This window comes from Rana temporaria, chromosome 1, assembly GCF_905171775.1.
Source record: "Rana temporaria chromosome 1, aRanTem1.1, whole genome shotgun sequence".
NCBI lineage: Eukaryota > Metazoa > Chordata > Amphibia > Anura > Ranidae > Rana > Rana temporaria.
Window position 1 is genome coordinate 67,387,884 of NC_053489.1, and position 20,488 is coordinate 67,408,371.

Consider the following 20,488-nt stretch of genomic DNA (forward strand, 5'->3'; position numbering starts at 1 on the left):
ACCTCCATATCATTAAACCACTCTGGGGAGATCTCATACGTGCAATTCATGCAAGACAGCCCAAGAATTTACAGGAACTTTTTGCCAAGAGGAATGGGCAGCTTTACCATCTGAGAAGATAAAGAGCTTCATCCACAAATACCACAAAAGACTTCAAGCTGTTATTGATGTTAAAGGGGGCAATACACAGTATTAAGAAATGGGGTATGTAAACTTTTGATCAGGATCATTTAGGTAGTTTCTGTTGTCATTATGATATACAAAGAGTAAACACAGTTGATTGATAATAAATAGATTCTGCTTTTATTCATTACGATTTTGTAAGTGCAACTTTTTATTTATTAAATGGAAATACTGGTAACATACTTCACTATGTGGGTCCTGTTATTCCTTTCATGTATCCACTGAATATACACAATCGGAGGATTCTAGGACATACTAATTACAGCCCAGGATTTTCAAAGGCCCTTGCTAGGGTTTTAGCCACATGCTGGTTTATTAACACGCTCTGGTAAGCCTCCTGTCTATAGGGTGTTGGTGGTGGTGGTTCCATAAGTCACAATTTACCTCATGTGTGTGCCGGTTCTTGTCATACTTCACCATTGAGTGTTTTTCTTGGGACACGCTTCAATACCGTGGATTCGGCGGGAAGCTTCGTAAGTGCCTGGTATGGAAGTGGTTAAAGGCCCTGGCTGGGATTTGCAGCCGCAAGCATTTATTGCTTGCCATGTGGTAAGCCTCCAATTGTTATTAATTCGTGGTGGTGGTTATCGCATATGCTCTTCTCCAGATCATTTATTCACCATATCATGAACTATATCTATTGCGGATATACTGGGACTGAGTTTTCTCATTTATTTTCACAGGTTCCCATTGATTTTGGGTTTATTGGCTTCAATTTTATGCATTATATCTCACATCAATTTTACTGTTTAGTTATACACATTTAATTAGCGCAACTTCTCCTTTTTTCCTTAATAAATAGATTCAGCCAAACACTAATCATGAGTGAAAGAAAAGTTTTTGTTATCATTCATTGTCTCTGAAAAATGGCCAAGAAATCATAAATTCACCCTGGGTATGTAAACTTATGAGCACAACTGTAACTGTTTTTTTTTTCCATGAGATATAAATCAAGTGGGTTTTGGAGGGACTGTATCCAATTATAGGACATACAAAACAAAGTTAAATGGGTGGTTCCCCAAAAAAAAACTTTTGACATTGCATTTGCTACATTAATTACAATTAGAATCGGCTGGTTTTATTGAAAAAATACCTCCGTACGTAGCGTTTGCTATATTCGTTCCCACCGCCACTTCCGGGTACGATGCTGGCGGTGGGCGTTCCTAATTGATGGACAGGCATCCGACCGACGCATCCATCGCGTCACGAGATGCCGAACGTCGGTGCGCATGCGCCGTATAGAGCCGCACCAACGTTCGGCTTCTTTCGGCATCTCGTGACGCGATGGATGCGTCGGTCGGATGCCTGTCCATCAATTAGAAATGCCCACCGCCAGCATCGTACCCGGAAGTGGCGGTGGGAACGAATATAGCAAACGCTACGTACGAAGGTATTTTTTCAATAAAACCAGCCGATTCTAATTGTAATTAATGTAGCAAATGCAATGTCAAAAGTTTATTTTTAGGGGAACCACCGCTTTAATGCAGTCTAGATCTATACAACTCCAGATCCAAATACTTTCTGCATTTTAATTACTTTTTAATGTACATGACTCATGTTCTGTATTGTAAAACTTGAGTGACTCATCTACTTATTGATCCATGTGTACTCTGCTGAAATGAAGCACTACATCCTCCACCTGCAGTAATATACCAGTATTAACTTGACTGATGGAACTGCTGCTTTGATGCCAAAAATCTTCTCTATAAGCCCGACGTTCTTCACTGGAAGCCAGAGAGGCCGATTATCTGCAAATTTATCTCTTAAACTTTGGCGCCATAAGCAACTAATCAACCTTAGCCAGTTACGAGAATGACAACTGTAAAAATGAACTGAAGCGTAGCATATAAAGGCTGTTCCAGGTTTCAAATCTCTAAATTACATATTTTGTGCTATATAAATAGTTTTGACAAATAGATTTGCTGAGTTTGTAGCCAAAACCACATACTGGTCAAGACCTGATTCCAGTATAATAACTGGGATTAAAGTGCCTGTGTTCACATCAGGCACATAAGCATTTCCAGGTATGAAAATCTTTCTGGAAGTGTCTTTTCTTGCTCTTAGCAAGGTAACAATCACAGACTCAGAGACCCCCCTATCCTTTAGGTCCTGGGCTACAGCCATGCGGTTAAAGCCAAAGACTGAGAAGCAGGATGGAATAAAGGGCAACAAGATAGCATATTTGGCCTGTAGCTAGAGTCCAAGGGTCTTCTGCTAGAAGTCTGAGTATGTCGGAACATTATGCCGCGTACACACGACCGTTTTTCGGGTTGTCATTAAAAACTATCGAGTGTGGGCTTCAGAGCATTTTTCGGGTTCTGAAAAACGACCCAAAAAAAATTCGAACATGCTCTATTTTTTAACGACGTTTTAAACGTTGTCGTTTTTCGGGTTGTAAAAAATGGTCGTGTGTGGGCTTTAACGACGTGAAAAATCCACGCATGCTCAGAAGCAAGTTATAAGAGTAAGCACATTCATCACGCTGTAACAGACAGAAAAGCGCGAATCGTCTTTTACTAACACAAAATCAGCTAAAGTAGCCCAAAGGGTGGTGCCATCCGCAGGGAACTTCTCCTTTATAGTGCCGTCGTACGTGTTGTACGTCACCGCGCTTTGCTAGAGCATTTTTTTTTTCACGATCGTGTAGGGAAGGTCGTTTTAATGATCATGTTGAAAAAAACGTTGTTTATTCTACAGCCTGAAAAAAATAATTTTTTACAACCCAAAAAACATGTGTACGCGGCATTAGGTTCCTCTGGGCCAGTTCGGTGAAATGAGAAATCACTGAGACGGGGGAGGGGGGGTGGTATTATGAAGGAATTCAAGGCTACTGCTTGGGGATCCTTGGTCCTGGTTTCAGAAAATAAAAAAGAAGCGGTAGTAGGTTGGTGAATCTGGGAGCTAGAATGTTTGTTTACTGAATCTATCTGAAGTCACCAAATTCTGACATATCTGAGTGGAGATATCAAGGTAAAGTGTCCATTCCCCTTGCTCCAGGCAGTTGCAGCTGAAGTAGTCTGCTTTCCATTTCTCTTCTCCTGTGATGTGGACTGCAGAGATCGCTGGACAGTGGTTTTCCCATCTACGAGTGCATTTGGTTTTCTTCCTTCAAGGCTGCAAAGCTCCTGAAGACTCATTTAAGGTTGTAAGCCACAGCCGTGGCATTGACTGACTGCACACTGATTGTGTGTCCCCACAGTGTCCAGTGTTGCACAGCCATCGGAACTGTTCTGAGCTTCAGGATGTTGAAGGGGAGCCTGACTTCAATAGGTTACCATGTTCACAGGACCTTGAGGACACAGCACACAACGGTCCGCCAACAAACACGAATGTAGTGACGTACTACGTGGAATTTCAGATCGAGCACCACCCTTTGGGCACCTTCTGCTAATTTTGTGTTTGGTGAGAATTGATTTCGAACATGCGTGTTTGTACTTTCAACTTGTGTTTGACAGACTTGTGTACAGAAGATACGAAAATCTGACAACAGACCGGTGTCTGCAGAAAATTTTAAACCCGGCCATTCAATATTTATCTGCGGAAAAAATCAGACAAAAATTGTCCGATGGAGTGTACAAATGGTCGGATATTCGGCCAAAAGTCTGTCAACACACAATTCCCGTCGGAAAATCTGATTGTGTGTACAAGGTTTCACACAGGCTGTTGATCTGCAGAAAATTTTAAACCCGGCCATTCAATATTTATCTGCGGAAAAATCAGACAAAAATTGTCCGATGGAGTGTACAAACGGTCGGATATTTGGCCAACAGTCTGTCAACACACAATTCCCGTAGGAAAATCTGATCGTGTGTACAAGGTTTCACACAGGCTGTTGATCGCGTGTACAAGGCTTTACACGGGCTGTTGATCGTGTGTACAAGGCTTTACACGGGCTGTTCATGCTGGAAAACCCTCCAATGTGGCTGAATTAAAACAATTCTGCAAAGAAGAGTGCGACAAAATTTCTCCATTGTGAAAGACTCATTGCCAGTTATCGCAAACGCTTTATTGCAGTTGTTGCCGCCAAGGGTGGCACAACCAGTTATTAGGTTTAGGGGGCAATTACTTTTTCACATAAAGCCAGGCAGCTTTGGGAAGCTTTTTCGCCTTAATAAATGAAACCATCATTTAAAAACTACATTTTGTATTTACCCTGGTTATCTTTGCGTAGTAATAAAATGTGTGGATCGGAGTCACTTAAGTGTGACAATAATGCAAAAAAAATTATAAAAACCGGAGAGGGGGCAAATATTTTATCATAGCATTGTAGGTGAGATCCAGTCCCTTTATCTATTATTTGTTGTTAATTCTAACATGGCTTCCACATCACAAAAGAAAACATAACCCCAAAAAAATAAAACCTGCAGATAAAGGAACATTTTTACTCAGAAAGGTACATTATCTAGATCAGTGATTGTAAACTTGTGTTCTGCCTGACTTTTTCTGCTATCTTATATTTTATATGTGGCAAAAGACGATTCCTCTTCATCCAATGTGGCCCAGGAAAGTGAATGGGTTGTACACCCTTGGGTTAGACCTTCTGTGAAGTTTCTGTCATGGTCTGTGTCAACTCAATATTTGTCCTGGTGATCACTTTCACCAAGACTGGACTTGAGGTGAGCGGAAATCTTCCAATGGTGACACCATGTTCCGGTGACATCTAACCAAGATGGTGATTTCCCTCACTTTTGAGGAATTTGCTTTCCTTATTGATTGTCTATTTTATGTGTGGCCCAAGACGATTCCTCTAATTCCAATGTGGCCCAGGAAAGTCAATGGGTTGTACACCCTTGGGTTAGACCTTCTGCCATGGTCTGTGTCAACTCAATATTTGTCCTGGTGATCACTTTCACCAAGACTGGACGTGAGGTGAGGGGAAATCTTCCAATGGTGACAAATGTTTCAGTTACATCTAACCAAGATGGCGATCTCTCTCACTTTTGGGGGATCTGTTTTTACTGTTGCACCTCCAAGTCAGGACGGGAATGGAAATTTCTTCAGTAGGACACCAAAAATAACTTGATAGGAATTTTAACACTTTCTCATTCAATTCAAAAGTAAAAAAAAGTAAAGAAAGAACAAACACTCCATTTACCGCCCTTAGCAGATAGATTAATTTGATTTCCAACCTGCACTGGGTAATGAAAATAATGCTATGCTTTTGAAATTCCTTTGCAATGAAGCGTCTACAAGAAAACATTCTATTCATTTGGAAAGGATTGTATTAAGAGAAGAGGCCACAAACCTTCAGTTCATCACCAGAGAGGGGCACACTGCCATCTAGTCCAGGCTTCTCTTTGCTGTATGACAGTCACAATTTATGTCGGACCACTGCCAGCCGTACACAGTATGAAAATTCTTTATATATCTTTATTTATGTGCAGCAGATATTACTTTCTGGAGGAAAGCAGTATGTCAATGTCTTTTATGGCCTTTGACGTCTTTTCCAAAATTGAATGTATATTCATGTCACCCATTGTCTGCCGCAGGCTGTCATCACTGCTGGGCTGGCTGGAGAGTTTTACATCAGCTCCGTGGCTCTCTGTGCTCCCATTCTCTAGAAGGACTCAAAACCAGATGGTTAAGGATGTAAAACAAAGTACAGTTTTTGCTTTTTAATTAAACTTATGTTCATTAAAAAGCACAATAAATGCTTCTACCCATTATTGATGTAATGGAAATGTAGCCAAAATGTAAATTACCACATCCAAGAGCCAGCCTGAAAGGTCAATATAAAACAATGGAGTCCGCTGCACCGCTGATTACTCGCTGTTGATGTTGGCACATCGGCCCTGAAGGAGTTGATCCCCTTGCAGCTGCGCATGTCCAGAATGACCTAGGCCTTCAGTCATTCAGAACTTTCTGAGGTCATTCAGTGCATGTGCTTCCATTGCATGAATGACTCATTCAGGGCCATCAAAACAGTATGTAATAAGTGATGCTGGTCACACATCGTTCAAAGTGACACGTCAGCCATGAGCAGATGTGGCAGCAGCCAATAGGGTGTATTCATGATGTACCCTACATCATTAATGTCTGCATGTACACAGAAGAAAAAAAATGTCATGTCTTCAGCGTAAAACATCCAACGTTTTTGGCCCCTGGATGCAGCTGCGTCCTATTTTTTTACACCGCTGACCACAGAACAGCATAATTCTGCTATATCTATATACTGCTGTAAAAGATGTATAAGATGTATGCAAAACCAGACACTGAGTGCATATTTACGCAGCAGGGCAGGCATGTTTATGAGTGGTGATGAAGAGGACAGCAAAAAAAAAAAAAAAACACCACACAAAACAAAAACGTGTAACATAGTTAGACTGAAAAAAAAAAAAAGAAAAAAAATATTATATTAATAAAAAAAAATTACACACACACACACACACACACACACACACAATCTAACAAAAGTGAGTGCACCCCTCCCATTTTTGTAAATATTTTATTCTATCTTTTCATGTGACAACACTGAAGAAATGACACTTTGCTACAATGTAAAGCAGTGAGTGTGCAGCTTGTATAACAGTGTAAATTTGCTGTCCCCTCAAAATAACTCAACACACAGACATTAATAATTAAACCACTGGCAACAAAAGTGAGTACACCCTTAAGTGAAAATGTCCAAATTGGGCCCAAAGTGTCAATATTTTGTGTGGCCACCATTTCCCAGCACTGCCTTAACCCTCTTGGGCATGGAGTTCCCCAGAGCTTCACAGGTTGCCACTGGAGTCTTCCACTCCTCCATGATGACATCACAGAGCTGGTGGATGTTGGAGACCTTGTGCTTCGCCACCTACCATTTGAGAACGCCCCACAGATGCTCAATAGTGTGCCGGTAACAATCTCCTGTCATGCGAATTGGATGCGTCGTAACCCACATCCAATTTGCATAGGTGTGAACACAGCCTTAATAAATAAACCCCACTGTCTGCAGTGCACCTTGCCAAGGTCCTGTTCTATGGGCTAAACACAAACTGTTGTCTGGGCACAGCTGAACTTAACCATGTCAGTTTTGATTGCCTCCTCCACTGGTCTGCCGTCACAGTGCGCAATGAGCAAAGCATGCCCTCTTACATCATCACCTCTGCCAACTAGACCACAGTGACCCCTGCTTCTGTTGGCATGGTCTTCACTTACACTTGAGCAAACTCTTTCAGACCACAAGTGAACTTTGTCTAGGACCACCTCTTCCAAGTGGTACTGGGCATGGTGAGCTTACCCATTCCCAGGCATGATTCAGAGCACTCTCACACTACAGAAATTAACTAGACCGAGAGGGTGGGCTGTGCCCTGATTTGGCTCAGCCTGAACCCATAGAAACCCAAAAGGGTGGCACATTTGTCTGCCCAGTAGTGACTAAGACCCAAAAACGAAAAAAAAAAAAAAAAAAAAAAAAAAAAAACGCACACACAGTCATGTTTCATAAAAGGATACATTGAAACCTCCGAATTTTCCGGAGCTCACCTTCCACAGACCTAGAAAAAAAGAAAAAAAAAAAAAAAAAAGAAGGAAAGAAGGAGAAGAAAATTAGAACACTAAAATCTTAACCCTTTCATAACTTGGTTATTTTAGGTCTTTGTTATTAGGGTGACTCTAGACAGCTTTTTCCTTCAAATGACTCATCAAACCTCGCCATTAGGAGCTGGCTTTGTGCCCAGGGGCACAGTCATGATTAACTAAAAAATGTCTTTCCCAATTGATGCCACAGTTTTGGAAGTAGACCATATTCTAAAACATCTCTGTATGCTGTAGCATTACCAGTACCCTTCACCGGAAACACCTAAAGTCAAAACTCATCATCTGCATGCTTGTTAAAAGGTCTGTGATACAGTAATAATGGCACCAACACCAAGTAACTCAAATTAATACAAGCATAGGTAAAACAATTGCAACCATCACTTTTTTTTTTAAATTTTCATGACAAGCTTTAAAAAAGAGGTCCTTTAATAGACTTCAATTTTAAAGGGCCAGAAGGTAGAGTAGAATTTTTTTTTTACTTGGTCATTTTTAAAGTGGTTGTCTTAATTGGCACCAAGGTTCACTCCAGGAAGAAACTGAGTACTGCGTCATGTACATAATGACCTACCAATTTTCAGTAACAACCGGAGCTGGTATTCTCCTCTGAGATCTGTCATCCAGACTTCGGCACCAGGCTACTGCAGGTCTGATGTAGCTGTAAGGAAAAAGGATAATGTGTATTCAGCCTTGCTGCTGGTTACGATCATGGAGTGTATTTGGTCATCTTAGGTACCTTGCATACTCTCCAGGACTCTCCAGTTCAACCAGTTTTGATGCACCATTTGGAAACTGCAATCTGCACCATCCGAGATGAATGTGTTTATGAACCAAGGATAAGGGAGACACATTCATGCTGTCTTGCAGCTAAAAAAGAGAAAAGAAAAGATTTTATACAGGCATTATAAAACATTTCACACAGTGAAACTCACCTGAACTGTGGTGTAAATACTCCATAAATTAGTGGTATGTTAGTAAACCTGCCCCATGTTCAAAGCTAATTAACTTATTAAACACTGCTTCTTTTCAAGTGTTTAAAGACATAATTATAAAAGGTAATCACTCACATTACATTGGTAGCCAGACAAAGTATAGTCTCTTCCCCAAATTAATGTTCTTTAAACTTTTATTCCATTCACACACTTGCTAGTATGGCTCAGGTTTTGACTTGCCTGTAAGATTCCATATCTTGGTATTTTAGTACAGGACACAGGTCTGATATTCAAAGACCCTGGGACTTGCTCAAGCACTGCCACGGATTTACTGTATTAAAAAACGCATCTACCACGAGCACCAACTACCCCATGTCACAATGTTTATATGTAGCACCCTGGAGTTTAGGCAAGGTTGCTCATCACACATTTACTTGCCAGGAGTAGTTATTATGGTCGATTGTTAAAGATCTATTGATTTTTCCTTATAAAAGGGATACGAAAAGGTTTGGTTTAAACACACACATTGGATGATTGATGGCAGCGCAGCCGTTTGGTTCCCGCTGCGGTCAGTCAAATCAATGAAGAGCCGACAAAAGCTGGGGAAAAGCAATGCGGGATCATGCCCACGGAGATTCGGGGCTCAGGTAAGTAAAAGGGGGCTTGGGGGGGGGGGGGGGCTGGTGACTGCAAGGCGTTTTTCACCTTAATGCATAGGATGCATTAAGGTGAAAAAAAATCTTTTACAACCCCTTTAAGTTTGGCCTTGTTGCACTTTTCTACCACTAGGTGGCTGGGTACTAGATATGACTAGATATGAGAAGGGCAACAGAAGGTCAAGTTATGGGTATATGGGGCATCTCAGCCAACGGACAGGGGTTTTCTTGGTTCCCATGGCTTGCTGGGAGAGCCTATATATTTGGGTGAAGTCAGGTGATCTGTGTTCTGTGCCACCTGGACGGCTGTCTCAGTGGACATGTGTTTCGCTTGGATTGCTAGGCCAGAGATCGGGATAATCCCGGGCACATTTGGCCGTTAGGCTAGCTGAGGGGCTATTCAGAAGCAAGAGAACAGTCCAACCAAAAGTGAAGGTTCTGCTGGCCGGAGAAGCTGTCGTGTTAGGAGGTAGAAGGGGAGCTGTCGCCACTAAGGGACCAACCATCTTATTACCAGGTAACTGAAGCAAGTACCGGAGTAGTATTCTCACCAACCGGAAACGGTAAAGAATCTGAAACTTTAGTGGGTGTGTCATTTGGAGATAGAGAGATTTTATATGTAATCTACATCTCCTATCTTTTGTGGCCCCCAACGAATCAACGAGCGCCTCTCAGGATCAAGGATAAGCTTGGGCGTGTTACTTGGATATACCCTATTTATCTGCGTATAACACACCCTCACTTTAAAGAGGGAAGTTTCAGAAAAAAAAAAACTGAAGCAAAATAAGGGTCGTGCCCATCTGCAGCCTCACCATTGCCATGAATGCAGCCTGATGCCTATCTGCAGCCACAGAGGGGACAGTGAGCGGGGCGGAACGAGCGCCAACAGATTACATACAGGAAACTCAGCGGCCTCTTTAATACAAAGTCCCGCCTACTATGATAGACAGAACATTCTTATGCCAGCCCAGGAGATGGGACTTCCCATTAGACACTGTCAAGTAAACAAGAGAAACTCCTGTATGTAACCCGAAGACAGTCATCCCGCCCCCTCCCTGTCCCCTCCGAGGCAGCGCCGATAAATACGGTATACATTGTAACGATATTGCGCGCTGGACACGCGACTAGCTGTTGTGTAAGAACCATACAGCAGCCATGTTGTTTGAAAACAGTATAAGCAGTGGAAAGAAACTCACTTCCTCCCTCCCTTATTCTCAGGAATTCATAGGCATTCTACTTCAAAAGAATTGTCATCTCCTCCGAGGAACAGAGCAATCTAGGTTCCTTAATGTCTCCTGGCAGGGTTCCTGGCCTGTCGTAAAACTGTCGCCCTCTCACCTCAGAGAATCCGCAGACCCTGGTCGTAAATGCCTTACTACTCATTAGGCTTTAACTGTGGAAATATGTTTGAAAGTTTAGCATGTTTCATAACTTCCAGCTAACTCATAGCACAGCCAAACAACAGACATATTTAGTTTCCTCAGATAATTTGTAACGTTTCAAGCCCAGACATGAATATGATCAATCATACGGAAGGCCCCTGGCCCCATTTATTCGTCCTAGGTAGAATAACCATGGTAGACTTGTCACGTTTGGACTTTTCTTAAAGCAAATATCACGCTGTACAATAACACGGATGTTGGTAGTCTGTAACTATTAGAACTGCAGAGATATGAATATGTATCACAAAGTGTACCTGGGTTATGGGCGTGAATGTGGACCCTCACAGTAACCAGCCCCTAAATCAGATGACCAGACAATTGGTTACTGGTCTTGTCAACACCCCTTTTTGATCTGACAGAAAAGAGGAGATACCAAGTCAAGGAAGTTCTCCTTTTACCATCCAAGCCGGAGCATCTGCCAAGTTTTGAGAACCGATTACCCAGTTCATCGATCGAACTCTGATCAACCTTGGACGATAATTGCAAGTATTCTTCTTCTTCAATTCTACCTTATTACTTTGTGGCTGTATATTGTCATTATCTCTTTAAAACATATTTTTCTGTAACACTTTATTGCACCAAGTTTGCCCTTTTCGTAATAAACCTTTTATGTTGAAAAGTGTTAACATGGTCTCTAAAACTCTTAATGCAAGCAATGAACGAACCTCTGCCTTTTGAAGAGCGCTACTGTTGTAGAGTAAGGCCTCTGAGCAGACCTGCCTGTGGTGACAGTGTGTGCTGCAGACGCTTATTCTAAAATCCTAATTGGTATTGCTAATTGACGGGAGTACCAACGCTTCCTTATCAATGTTGGTGGTGGCAGTTAAAGGGTTAATTGTGTCATTAACCCAGTGACAATCGCTCTCAGGCTACTAGCACTTAGATTGTGGTCCCGCAAGCTGGGAAATCTTTGTGCTGGGCGCAGCTGAGAGTGGCATTGTTACGCAAGTGACAGCGTGGTGTGAGGTTGTCCTGTCCTTTGTCGCAAGTTGGCGCGGAGGGCGGGGATCTGACACTCGCGTTCGTCACATACATCTTTTGTGGCCCTGGACGCCCTCCCACAACAGGGCTGCACTGTAGCTGTCTTTTGGCTATAGCTCAGTAAGGAAGTGGTTAATGATGATTAGCGCAGCCCGAATGCTTTTATGATAGCTGTATGAACTAAATATGTATAATAATTTAAAAATATTCAACCTATAGCAGTACACAGAATAAGTAGCAACATGCCAACCTGTGAAACAAGATAATACATCACAAAATAAAAATTAAAACAGATTTACCTCTTGCTCCTTATTAAAATTAGTAAAGTCCCAGATCATGAATAAAATGAGACCATCCAAGAAGTTGCCAAGAACCAGATTGTCAGAATAAACAGCAAACTTTCCTTTGTCCGGCATGAAACATTGTTCCAGCAGAATAGGCATTGTGACGCCAGTATCTGCCCCAGAATTCTGCAATGAGGGAGGTTTATATATTAATTTGCATAACCAGTCATTTGTGAGCAACAGCTGTAATATAAATATACTTGCACTAAAGGAGGAGTAGGCTGTGCCTGCAGGCACCGTGGCAGAACACTGTGTGGACAATGGTTTGTAGACAGCTAACCATCACACGTTAATAATCTTGTTAGACAACCCACTACAAAACAATGGGAATGAAAATACCTACAAATACTGCAGCTGCTGACTTAATAAATGGACACTTACCTGTCCAGGGTGCCCGCGACGTCAGCAACCGAAGCCGATCTGTCCGTCGTCTCTCGGATGCTGCCGCCATGTTCGGTAAGGGAATGAGGAAGTGAAGCCTTGCGGCTTCACTTCCTGGTTCCCTACTGTGCATGCGTGATTTGCGCTGCGTGTCCTCACTAGTCCCTGCTGTCTTCTGGGGCCTGTGTCTCCCAGAAGACAGCAGAGGGGGACAGAGTAGGCGCCAGATGTGGCGTATGTCACCGTGGTGATCTATGCCAGGAAGTGGGACAGGTAACTGCTCCCTCCTCCCCCCTGAAAAGGTGACAAATGTGACACCGGAAGGGGGGGGGGGGGTATCCAAAAAGCGGAAGTTCTATTTTTGGGTGGAACTCCACTTTAACAGAAAGAAAAATTGCAGAAAAAAAAAAAAAAAAAAAGGGAGCAAAAGTGATCTACTTAACCAGTTGCCGACTGCTGCGGGCAACGGGGGGCAGTGGTTGGGGTAAGGTGTCCCAATTTTTTGCGTAATTGCGTCAGACAATTCACTGATCACCATTATTAGTAAAAATAAGCAAAAAAAATTCAATAAAAATATGCCATAGTTTGTAGACACAGTGGCCCAGATTCAGGTAGAGCCGCGCAATATTTGCGTGGGCAAAGGGCAACGATTTTTGCTCTGCGCCCACGCAAATATTTCGATTTGCCCGCGATTCACGGAGCAGTAGCTCCGTAAATTGCGCGGGCGCTATGCTAATTTGCCCTGCGTAAGGGCGCCTAATGTAAATGATCCCGCCGGGGGCGGGAATCATTTAAATTAGGCGCGCTCCCGCGCCGAGCGAACAGCGCATGCTCCGTCGGGAAACTTTCCCGACGTGCATTGCGGCAAATGACGTCGCAAGGACGTCATTTGCTTCTAAGTGAACGTGAATGGCGTCCAGCGCCATTCACGAACCACTTACGTAAACGACGTGAAATTCAAATTTCACGAGCGGGAAGGGCGGCTATACTTTAGCATTGGCTGCGCCTACTATGAGAAGGGGCAGCCTTACGCTAAAGCCGCCGTACGGAAACGCCGTACCTGGCGTGCGCTGGGCCCGGGCAAGTTTTGTGAATCGGTGATAGTATGCTATTTGCATACTATACGCCGATCACAATGGCCGCGCCCCCTAGCGGCCAACGCAAGAATGCAGCCTAAGATATGAAGGCATAAGGAGGCTTATGCCTGTCATATCCTAGGCTGCAGTCCGCGTAGCGATGTTCCTGAATCAGGGGCATTCGCTACGCGGGAGCAAAACAGCTATTGCGCCGCGCAACCTATGGTTGCGCGGGCGCAATAGCTTCTTGAATCTGGGCCAATAACTTTTGCGCAAACCAATCAATATATGCCTATTGGTATTTTTATTTTTACCAAAAATATGTAGCATATTGACCCGAATTGTTTTTATTGGGTATGCTTTATAGTAGAAAGTAAAAAAATAAAAAAAAAATAAAAAAAAAGCTATATTATATTAAAAAAAAATAAAAAAAAAACCTGCAGAGGCAATCAAATACCACCAAAAGAAAGCTCCCATTTGTGAAAAAAAAATAAAAAAAATTTTAATCGCAAAATAATGGCCTGGTCAGGAAGAGGGTAAAAGCTTCCGGAGCTGAAGTGGTTAAAAAAAAAATAAAAAAAAATAATAGGCCATCGAGAGATTCAAAACTCTCATGAAGAATCACATGAGTTGAGCTCTCTGACTTTGAGGCCCGAGCATGAGATCTGAGAGAGACCCAATTTGCTTTCTGAAAGAAAGACCTTTGCTCGGGCTGTTTCTAGAACGAAGTCCTAATATTTATTGCAGGCAGAGAGAAAGTAAAAGAGCTAATTTTTTAAAGCAGGGGTTCACCCTAAAAACAAATTTCTAACCTTAGAGCCAGCATACCAAGGACATTTACTTTCTGCAGGTCATTTTTTTTTTTCTCCGTACATACCTTTATATTCTGATTTTGTCCAGGGCTTCCGCGTTCTGATGACTGCGGGACTGGGCGTTCCTATCCTTGGATTAGATGATGGACGGCTTGTGAAACAGCTCCCCTGTCGCATAACGCGCGTCACCAGATTTCCAGAAATAGCCGAGCTGCGAGTCGGCACTATATGGCGATTGCGCCCGCCGTGTAGAGCTGACTGCGCAGGCGCCGTATAGTGCCGACTCGCAGCTTGGCTATTTCCGGAAATCTGGTGACCCGCGTTGTGCGACAGGGGAACCGTTTCACAATCCGTCAATCATCTAATCAAAGGATAGGAACGCCCAGTCCCGCAGTCATCAGAACGCGGAATCCCTGGACAAAATCAGAATATAAAAAAGGTATGTACGGAGAAAAAAAAAAATGACCTGCAGAAAGTAAATGTAAATTTTTTTTTTTTTACCAAAAATATTGCAATAAGCGTATATTGATTGGTTTGCGCAAAAGTTATAGCGCCTACAAAACGGGATAGAATGAAATTTTTATTATACTTGTAATGGCGGTTATCTGCGATTTTTGTCTTGACTGCGACACATTACAGCGGACACTTGACATATTTTTGGGATCGTTCACATTTATACAGTGAACAGTGCTATAAATATGCACCGATTACTGTATAAATGTGACTGGCAGGGAAGGGGTTAAACACTAGGGGGGGCGATCAAGGGGTTAATGTGTTCCCTGGGAGTGATTCTTACTGTGGGGGGAGGGGGACTGACTGGGGGAGGTGACCGATGGTTGTCCCTATGTACAAGGGACACACCATTGGTCTCCTCTCCCAGACAGGATGTGGATCTCTGTGTTTACACACAGAGATCCACGTCCCCGTCTCTAACTGCCGATCACGGGTACCCGGCGGACATTGCGGCTGCCAGGCACACGCATCGGCAACCGAGTGACGCGGCGGGCATGTGCGCCCCCCAGTGGCCGGGACTTTAATAGATGGCCTCCTGGCATTGTAGAGCCACCTTGTGGCCGTCATTCTACAATGGCCGGTATGGCAAGTGGTTAACCCACAGTCCTGGGACATGTGTGACCCAGAGACAGGCAAACTAGAACAGACTTCCTCTCACCCTTATGTGAGATTTTCAACGGAAATTCCGACCGTGTGTATGCTCCATCAGACTTTTTCAGTTGGAATTTCCACCAGCAAAAGTTTGAGAGCTGATTCTCAATTTTTCAGACGGAAAAAATTCCTATCGGAAAATCCGTACGTCTGTATGGAATTCCGACCGGAAAAAAAAAAAACACATGCATGCTCTGAAACAATTTGACGCATGCTCGGAAGCATTGAACTTATTTTTCTCGCCTCTTCGTAGTGTTGTACTTCACCGCGTTCTTAACGTTTGAAAGAGAACTTCTGACGAACCATCCAACTTTTTTACGATGGAAATTCCCCTAGTGTGTACAGGGCATTTAGGAGTGAAGGCATTCATGCTTTGAGAAGAGGAATTTAGGGTAGACTTGTTGGATTTTGTGTTGCAAGTCTTGCGCGAAAATTAAACTGAATTTTGCCATTGAAGCTGGGTAAAGTGTTGAAGTGTACTTTGTATTGAGGAGGTAGATCCTCCTGGAAAAAGGGGAATTTGGTAACTTTTCGGGGTAGAGGAGGAGCCTATCCTTCTGTGAAATTTTTAATGAATTTGTCAAGTGCCTCATCCTACAAAAGGGCACAAGTGTAAGTCTTTACTATACAGGACATATGTAAAACAAATCGAGATATTATATCTCACACTTACTGTGAGTCTACATTAACAGTCCAATAAACAGGGTGGCCCGTCTTACCTGTCCATTTTGCTGGTCCCTATAGAAGGTCCAGCCTTTGCCAGTCACAGTGGGCATACCCCACAAAGGGTCTTAAGGGTATGGTTTCCAAAGGGATGGACACAGCCCTGGACCAGTATAGCACTCTGCGGCTAACTACACCAAATGCCAAGATGAATGCAGAAACAGGATCCAGTGCTTAAAGCAACATTACAAGCTGCCCCCACATCGTGGGTCCTGGTACGGCTCCCAAGGTTTTACTGTGGTTGCACTGCTTAGATTAATGTATTCTAATACAGTGAAGTGTTGTTAAAGAGCCGATTGAAGAATCTGAATTAAAATAAATTAGTTAAGCCAAGAGCGTTTTTTTCTCCTGGGGACTCACAAAGTAGGGTAGGTTTATAGGGGGATACCCAGGGGCCATATCCTGAAAATTTTTACTAGTGTTCAGTCACCTGAACCTACCAGCTTAAAACCCAGAGTCTATGAATATCAAGTCTAGGTCTTGTACGGTGTGATTAACATACGTTTAGGAGGTGAGCCTTTTCTGTGACAATTTACATTATGGAAAGGAAATTGGTTAGTCTAACACACATGAAAATCAAATGTTCAACAGAAGGGTTACCATACCATCTTCCAGCAGCAGGAGTGGGAAAGGGAGTTCAGACTAAGCTTCTTACTGCAACAGAGTTCCAGAAACCTACAGAGCAGGGGAACAAAATGGGAAATATGAAGCCTTGGAAGTTCACTACACAAAGATCAGCTGCAGACAAATACAATGATTTCAGTTTTAAGAGTAACTCCACTTTTGTTGCAAAGAAAAAAAAAAAACATATTCCCCTTTGGGTGATCTATGTACATTTCAAGGATTATAACAACCTTTGTTGCAGATTCCTAACTTTTGTTATTCTGAAGTAATCTCTGTATGTTCCTCTGAGCCTCAGTAATGAGTGGGTCTAATGGGAGTGGTATCACAATTATCTATAAGGTGTACACCTGCAGGGCACTAAATGAGGAAGTCTGCTGGGCCTGCATCCCTTTAGACGTGTTTCTATTAGGAGTCTCTCACCAAAAATGACATTTTAGTTGCAGGAGATGCCTGAAATTTGCCTTGCATCTTAGGCAGACTTCTGGGAAAATTGGTGAGCCAATCACATAAGCAGGAAATTATGTTTCTGGGGTGTGTCCAGTACACACTGGCCCAGATTCAAGAAGCACTTGCGCCCGCGCAACCATAGTTGCGCGGCGCAAGTGCTTACTTGCTCCGGTGTAACGAGTGCTCCTGATTCAGGAACCTCGTTACACCGAATGCAGCCTAGGATGTGACAAACATAAGCCTCCTTATGCCTTCACATCCCAGGCTGCATTCTTGCGTTGGCCGCTAGGGGGCGCGGCCTTTGTGATCGGCGTGTAGTATGCAAATTGCATACTACCACCGATTCACAAAAGTTGCGCGGGCCCTGCGTACGCAAGGTACGGAGTTTCCGTACGGCGCCTTTAGCATAAGGTTGCTCCTGCTAATAGCAGGCGCAGCCAATGCTAAAGTATAGCTGCGCCTCCCGCTCGCGACGTTCAAATTTCACGTCGTTTACGTAAGTGAACCGTGAATGGCGCTGGACGCCATTCACTTACAAGCAAATGACGTCCATGCGACGTCATTTGCCGCAATGCACGGCGGGAAAGTTTCCCGACGGAGCATGCGCTGTTCGCTCGGCGCGGGAGCGCGCCTAATTTAAATGATTCCCGCCCCCGGCGGGATCATTTACATTAGGCAGCCTTGCGCCCGGCTGCTTAGAAAAAAAATTTGCTCTTTGCCCACGCAAATATTGCGCGATTCTACTTGAATCTGGGCCACTGTGTATAAAACAACTCCAAGTAGCCATTTTGCAATAAAGTCTCAGAAAATGACAGTGGTTGTAGATTAAAAAGGAAAAGTCATTTTTAAACAGTCAATTACAATATGACTTGTGTCGCAACTGTATACGCTAGAATATTGTTTGATATTTTTTCCCCCCACAAAAGTAAATGGTGTGACCGTGCCAAGTCAAAAAGTCTGTCCACTTTACCCTACATAAAAAATACTACAATAATTGATTAAAGGTGCCATGAGGATTTACTGAGCCAGTACACAAATCACGCCTGGGGCATAGTTGTACCTACTTCACAGATGTGCATGATGTTTAGATGCAAAATTATTGCATGTTTGACTGAAGCATGACTCTCATGGGATGGACTGATCGCGTGTATGAGGCTTTAGCCTCATACACACGATCAGTCCATCCGATGAGAACAGTCTCAAGGACCGTTGTCATAGGTTAACCGATGAAGCCGACTGATGGTCCCTCGCGCCCACACACCATCGGTTAAATAACCGATCGTGTCAGAACGCGGTGACGTAAAACACGACGATGTGCTGAAAAAACGAAGTTCAATGATTCCAAGCATGCGTCGACTTGATTCTGAGCATGCATGGATTTTTATCCGATGGTTGTGCCTACCAACGATCAGTTTTGACCTATCGGTTAGGAATCCATCTGTTAAATTTAAAGCAAGTTGGCTTTTTTTTAACCGATGGTTAAATAACCTATGGGGCCCACACACGATCGGTTTTGACCGATGAAAACGGTCCATCAGACAGTTGTCCTCTGGTTAACCTATCGTGTGTACGAGGCCTTAGAGAACCTGTTATCAGGGTCAAATTTCTGCACAGTCAACACAGGCCAATGTCTGGGGCAAAATGAGAAAAGTTTACATTTTGGAGTGTAGTAAGCGAGAATATCACAATGCTGGCAACGAAGAAGAATTGTACTCATCTATACGCTTGCACACCTTTACTTGCCTATACTCAACATTACTCAGGTCTTTACACACTGGTTTTTGCCCCTTGCACATGGGCTTCATGAGTTCCTGAGTAAACATCAGTAAAATTATAATGCCCATGTGCAAGGGGCCTAAGAGAGGATGGCACAAGGGGGGACAGGAAGCAAAAATCCAGCCCTGACGGTACAAAAATTTAAGAGCTGTCATTAATAAACTTGCTTTTGAAAGTGTAAGCTGTGGGGGATTTCATTACTACTTAGTTATTATTTCTGATATGTATATTTGTGTCAGTGAATGATCAACATTCACTGGTTGCATGCTTGTTCCAGTGCGGTGGATTGCTAGTGAAGTAAGGATAATGCACTGGAGCTTGTGCCATCCAAACAATAAAAATTCCTTAAAGCACAAAAACGATAAAAGCTCTGCCGACCCCAAATTACACAATTCCGCAATAAACATTTCTTCTGCAATGCAGGCAAAGGACTTATACATATGGATAAAATGATAAAGAATGCGATAAGAAGGAAAAAGAAGATGAAAAGACTTCTATACTTCTAAGCCAATATCCCATTACTATGAAAAATGAGTACAACCGCAGTACATCTGCATGATTTACAGATGATGGAGAACAGAAAATTCACAATACAAACACTACCAGAATAATAAGAGATGGCCAATAGAAAAGTAAAAAAAATAATATGTAAAGATACTTTCAAGGGAAATTTCATGCATGGCAGGCAGGAGAGTAATTAATTATTAATGATATTTGCAGGGCTACTAGACTAAAATTACAATATACCGTAGTTAAAAAAAAAAAAAATTATTATACCATTACATTCGGCATCGTAGCGCGAGCTACAGTATGCCGGTCTTAAATTTTTTATCCCCGTACTCACTGTGCTATGGATCATTGAAGATTCCGGGGAATGGGCGTTCCTATGGTGAGAGAAGGTGATTGACGGCCGGCCCTGGCACGTCACGCTTCTCCGGAAATAGCCGAAATAGGCTTGGCTCTTCACGGCGCCTGCGCATAGCCTGTGCGCAGGCGCCGTGAAGAGCCGAGACCTACTCCGGCTGTCTTCGGGGAGCGTGACGTGCCAGAGCCGGCCGTCAATCATCCTCCCTCTCCATAGGCACGCCCATTCCCCGCGGGAGTCGGAATCTTCAATGATCGATAGCACAGTGAGTACGGGGATTAAAAATTTAAGACCGGCATACCGTAGCTCGCGCTACGATGCCGAATGTAATGGTATAATGATGTTAAGGAGGGTGAACCACCGCTTTAAATAAACAATCTCATCGATATACTGATCAAGTCACACAACTACACTCATACATAGGATCCATCTTTCCCACCAAAAAAGTCTTTATTGTAATGCAGCCCCCGCTGCTCATCTACAAGACTGTAATACCTTAAGACCCCTTTCACACTGGGGCGGTTTGCAGACGCTATTGCGCTAAAAATAGCTCCTGCAAACCGA

General features: G+C 43.1%; 1 protein-coding gene across 1 annotated transcript in view; it reads right to left on the reverse strand.

The window, feature by feature from the left end:
* Nucleotides 1–5,387: 5,387 nt before the first annotated feature.
* Nucleotides 5,388–20,488, reverse strand: part of C1H5orf34 (chromosome 1 C5orf34 homolog) — a 37,369-nt gene continuing 22,268 nt past the window's right edge. Inside the window, exons 7-12 of the mRNA XM_040339071.1 lie at nucleotides 16,818–16,887; nucleotides 12,012–12,182; nucleotides 8,438–8,568; nucleotides 8,273–8,359; nucleotides 7,621–7,661; nucleotides 5,388–5,749 (exon numbers count right to left, since the gene is read on the reverse strand). Coding sequence (XP_040195005.1) covers nucleotides 5,574–5,749; nucleotides 7,621–7,661; nucleotides 8,273–8,359; nucleotides 8,438–8,568; nucleotides 12,012–12,182; nucleotides 16,818–16,887 — 676 coding nt within the window. The 3' untranslated portion in view covers nucleotides 5,388–5,573. The remainder of the gene's footprint in view (nucleotides 5,750–7,620; nucleotides 7,662–8,272; nucleotides 8,360–8,437; nucleotides 8,569–12,011; nucleotides 12,183–16,817; nucleotides 16,888–20,488) is intronic.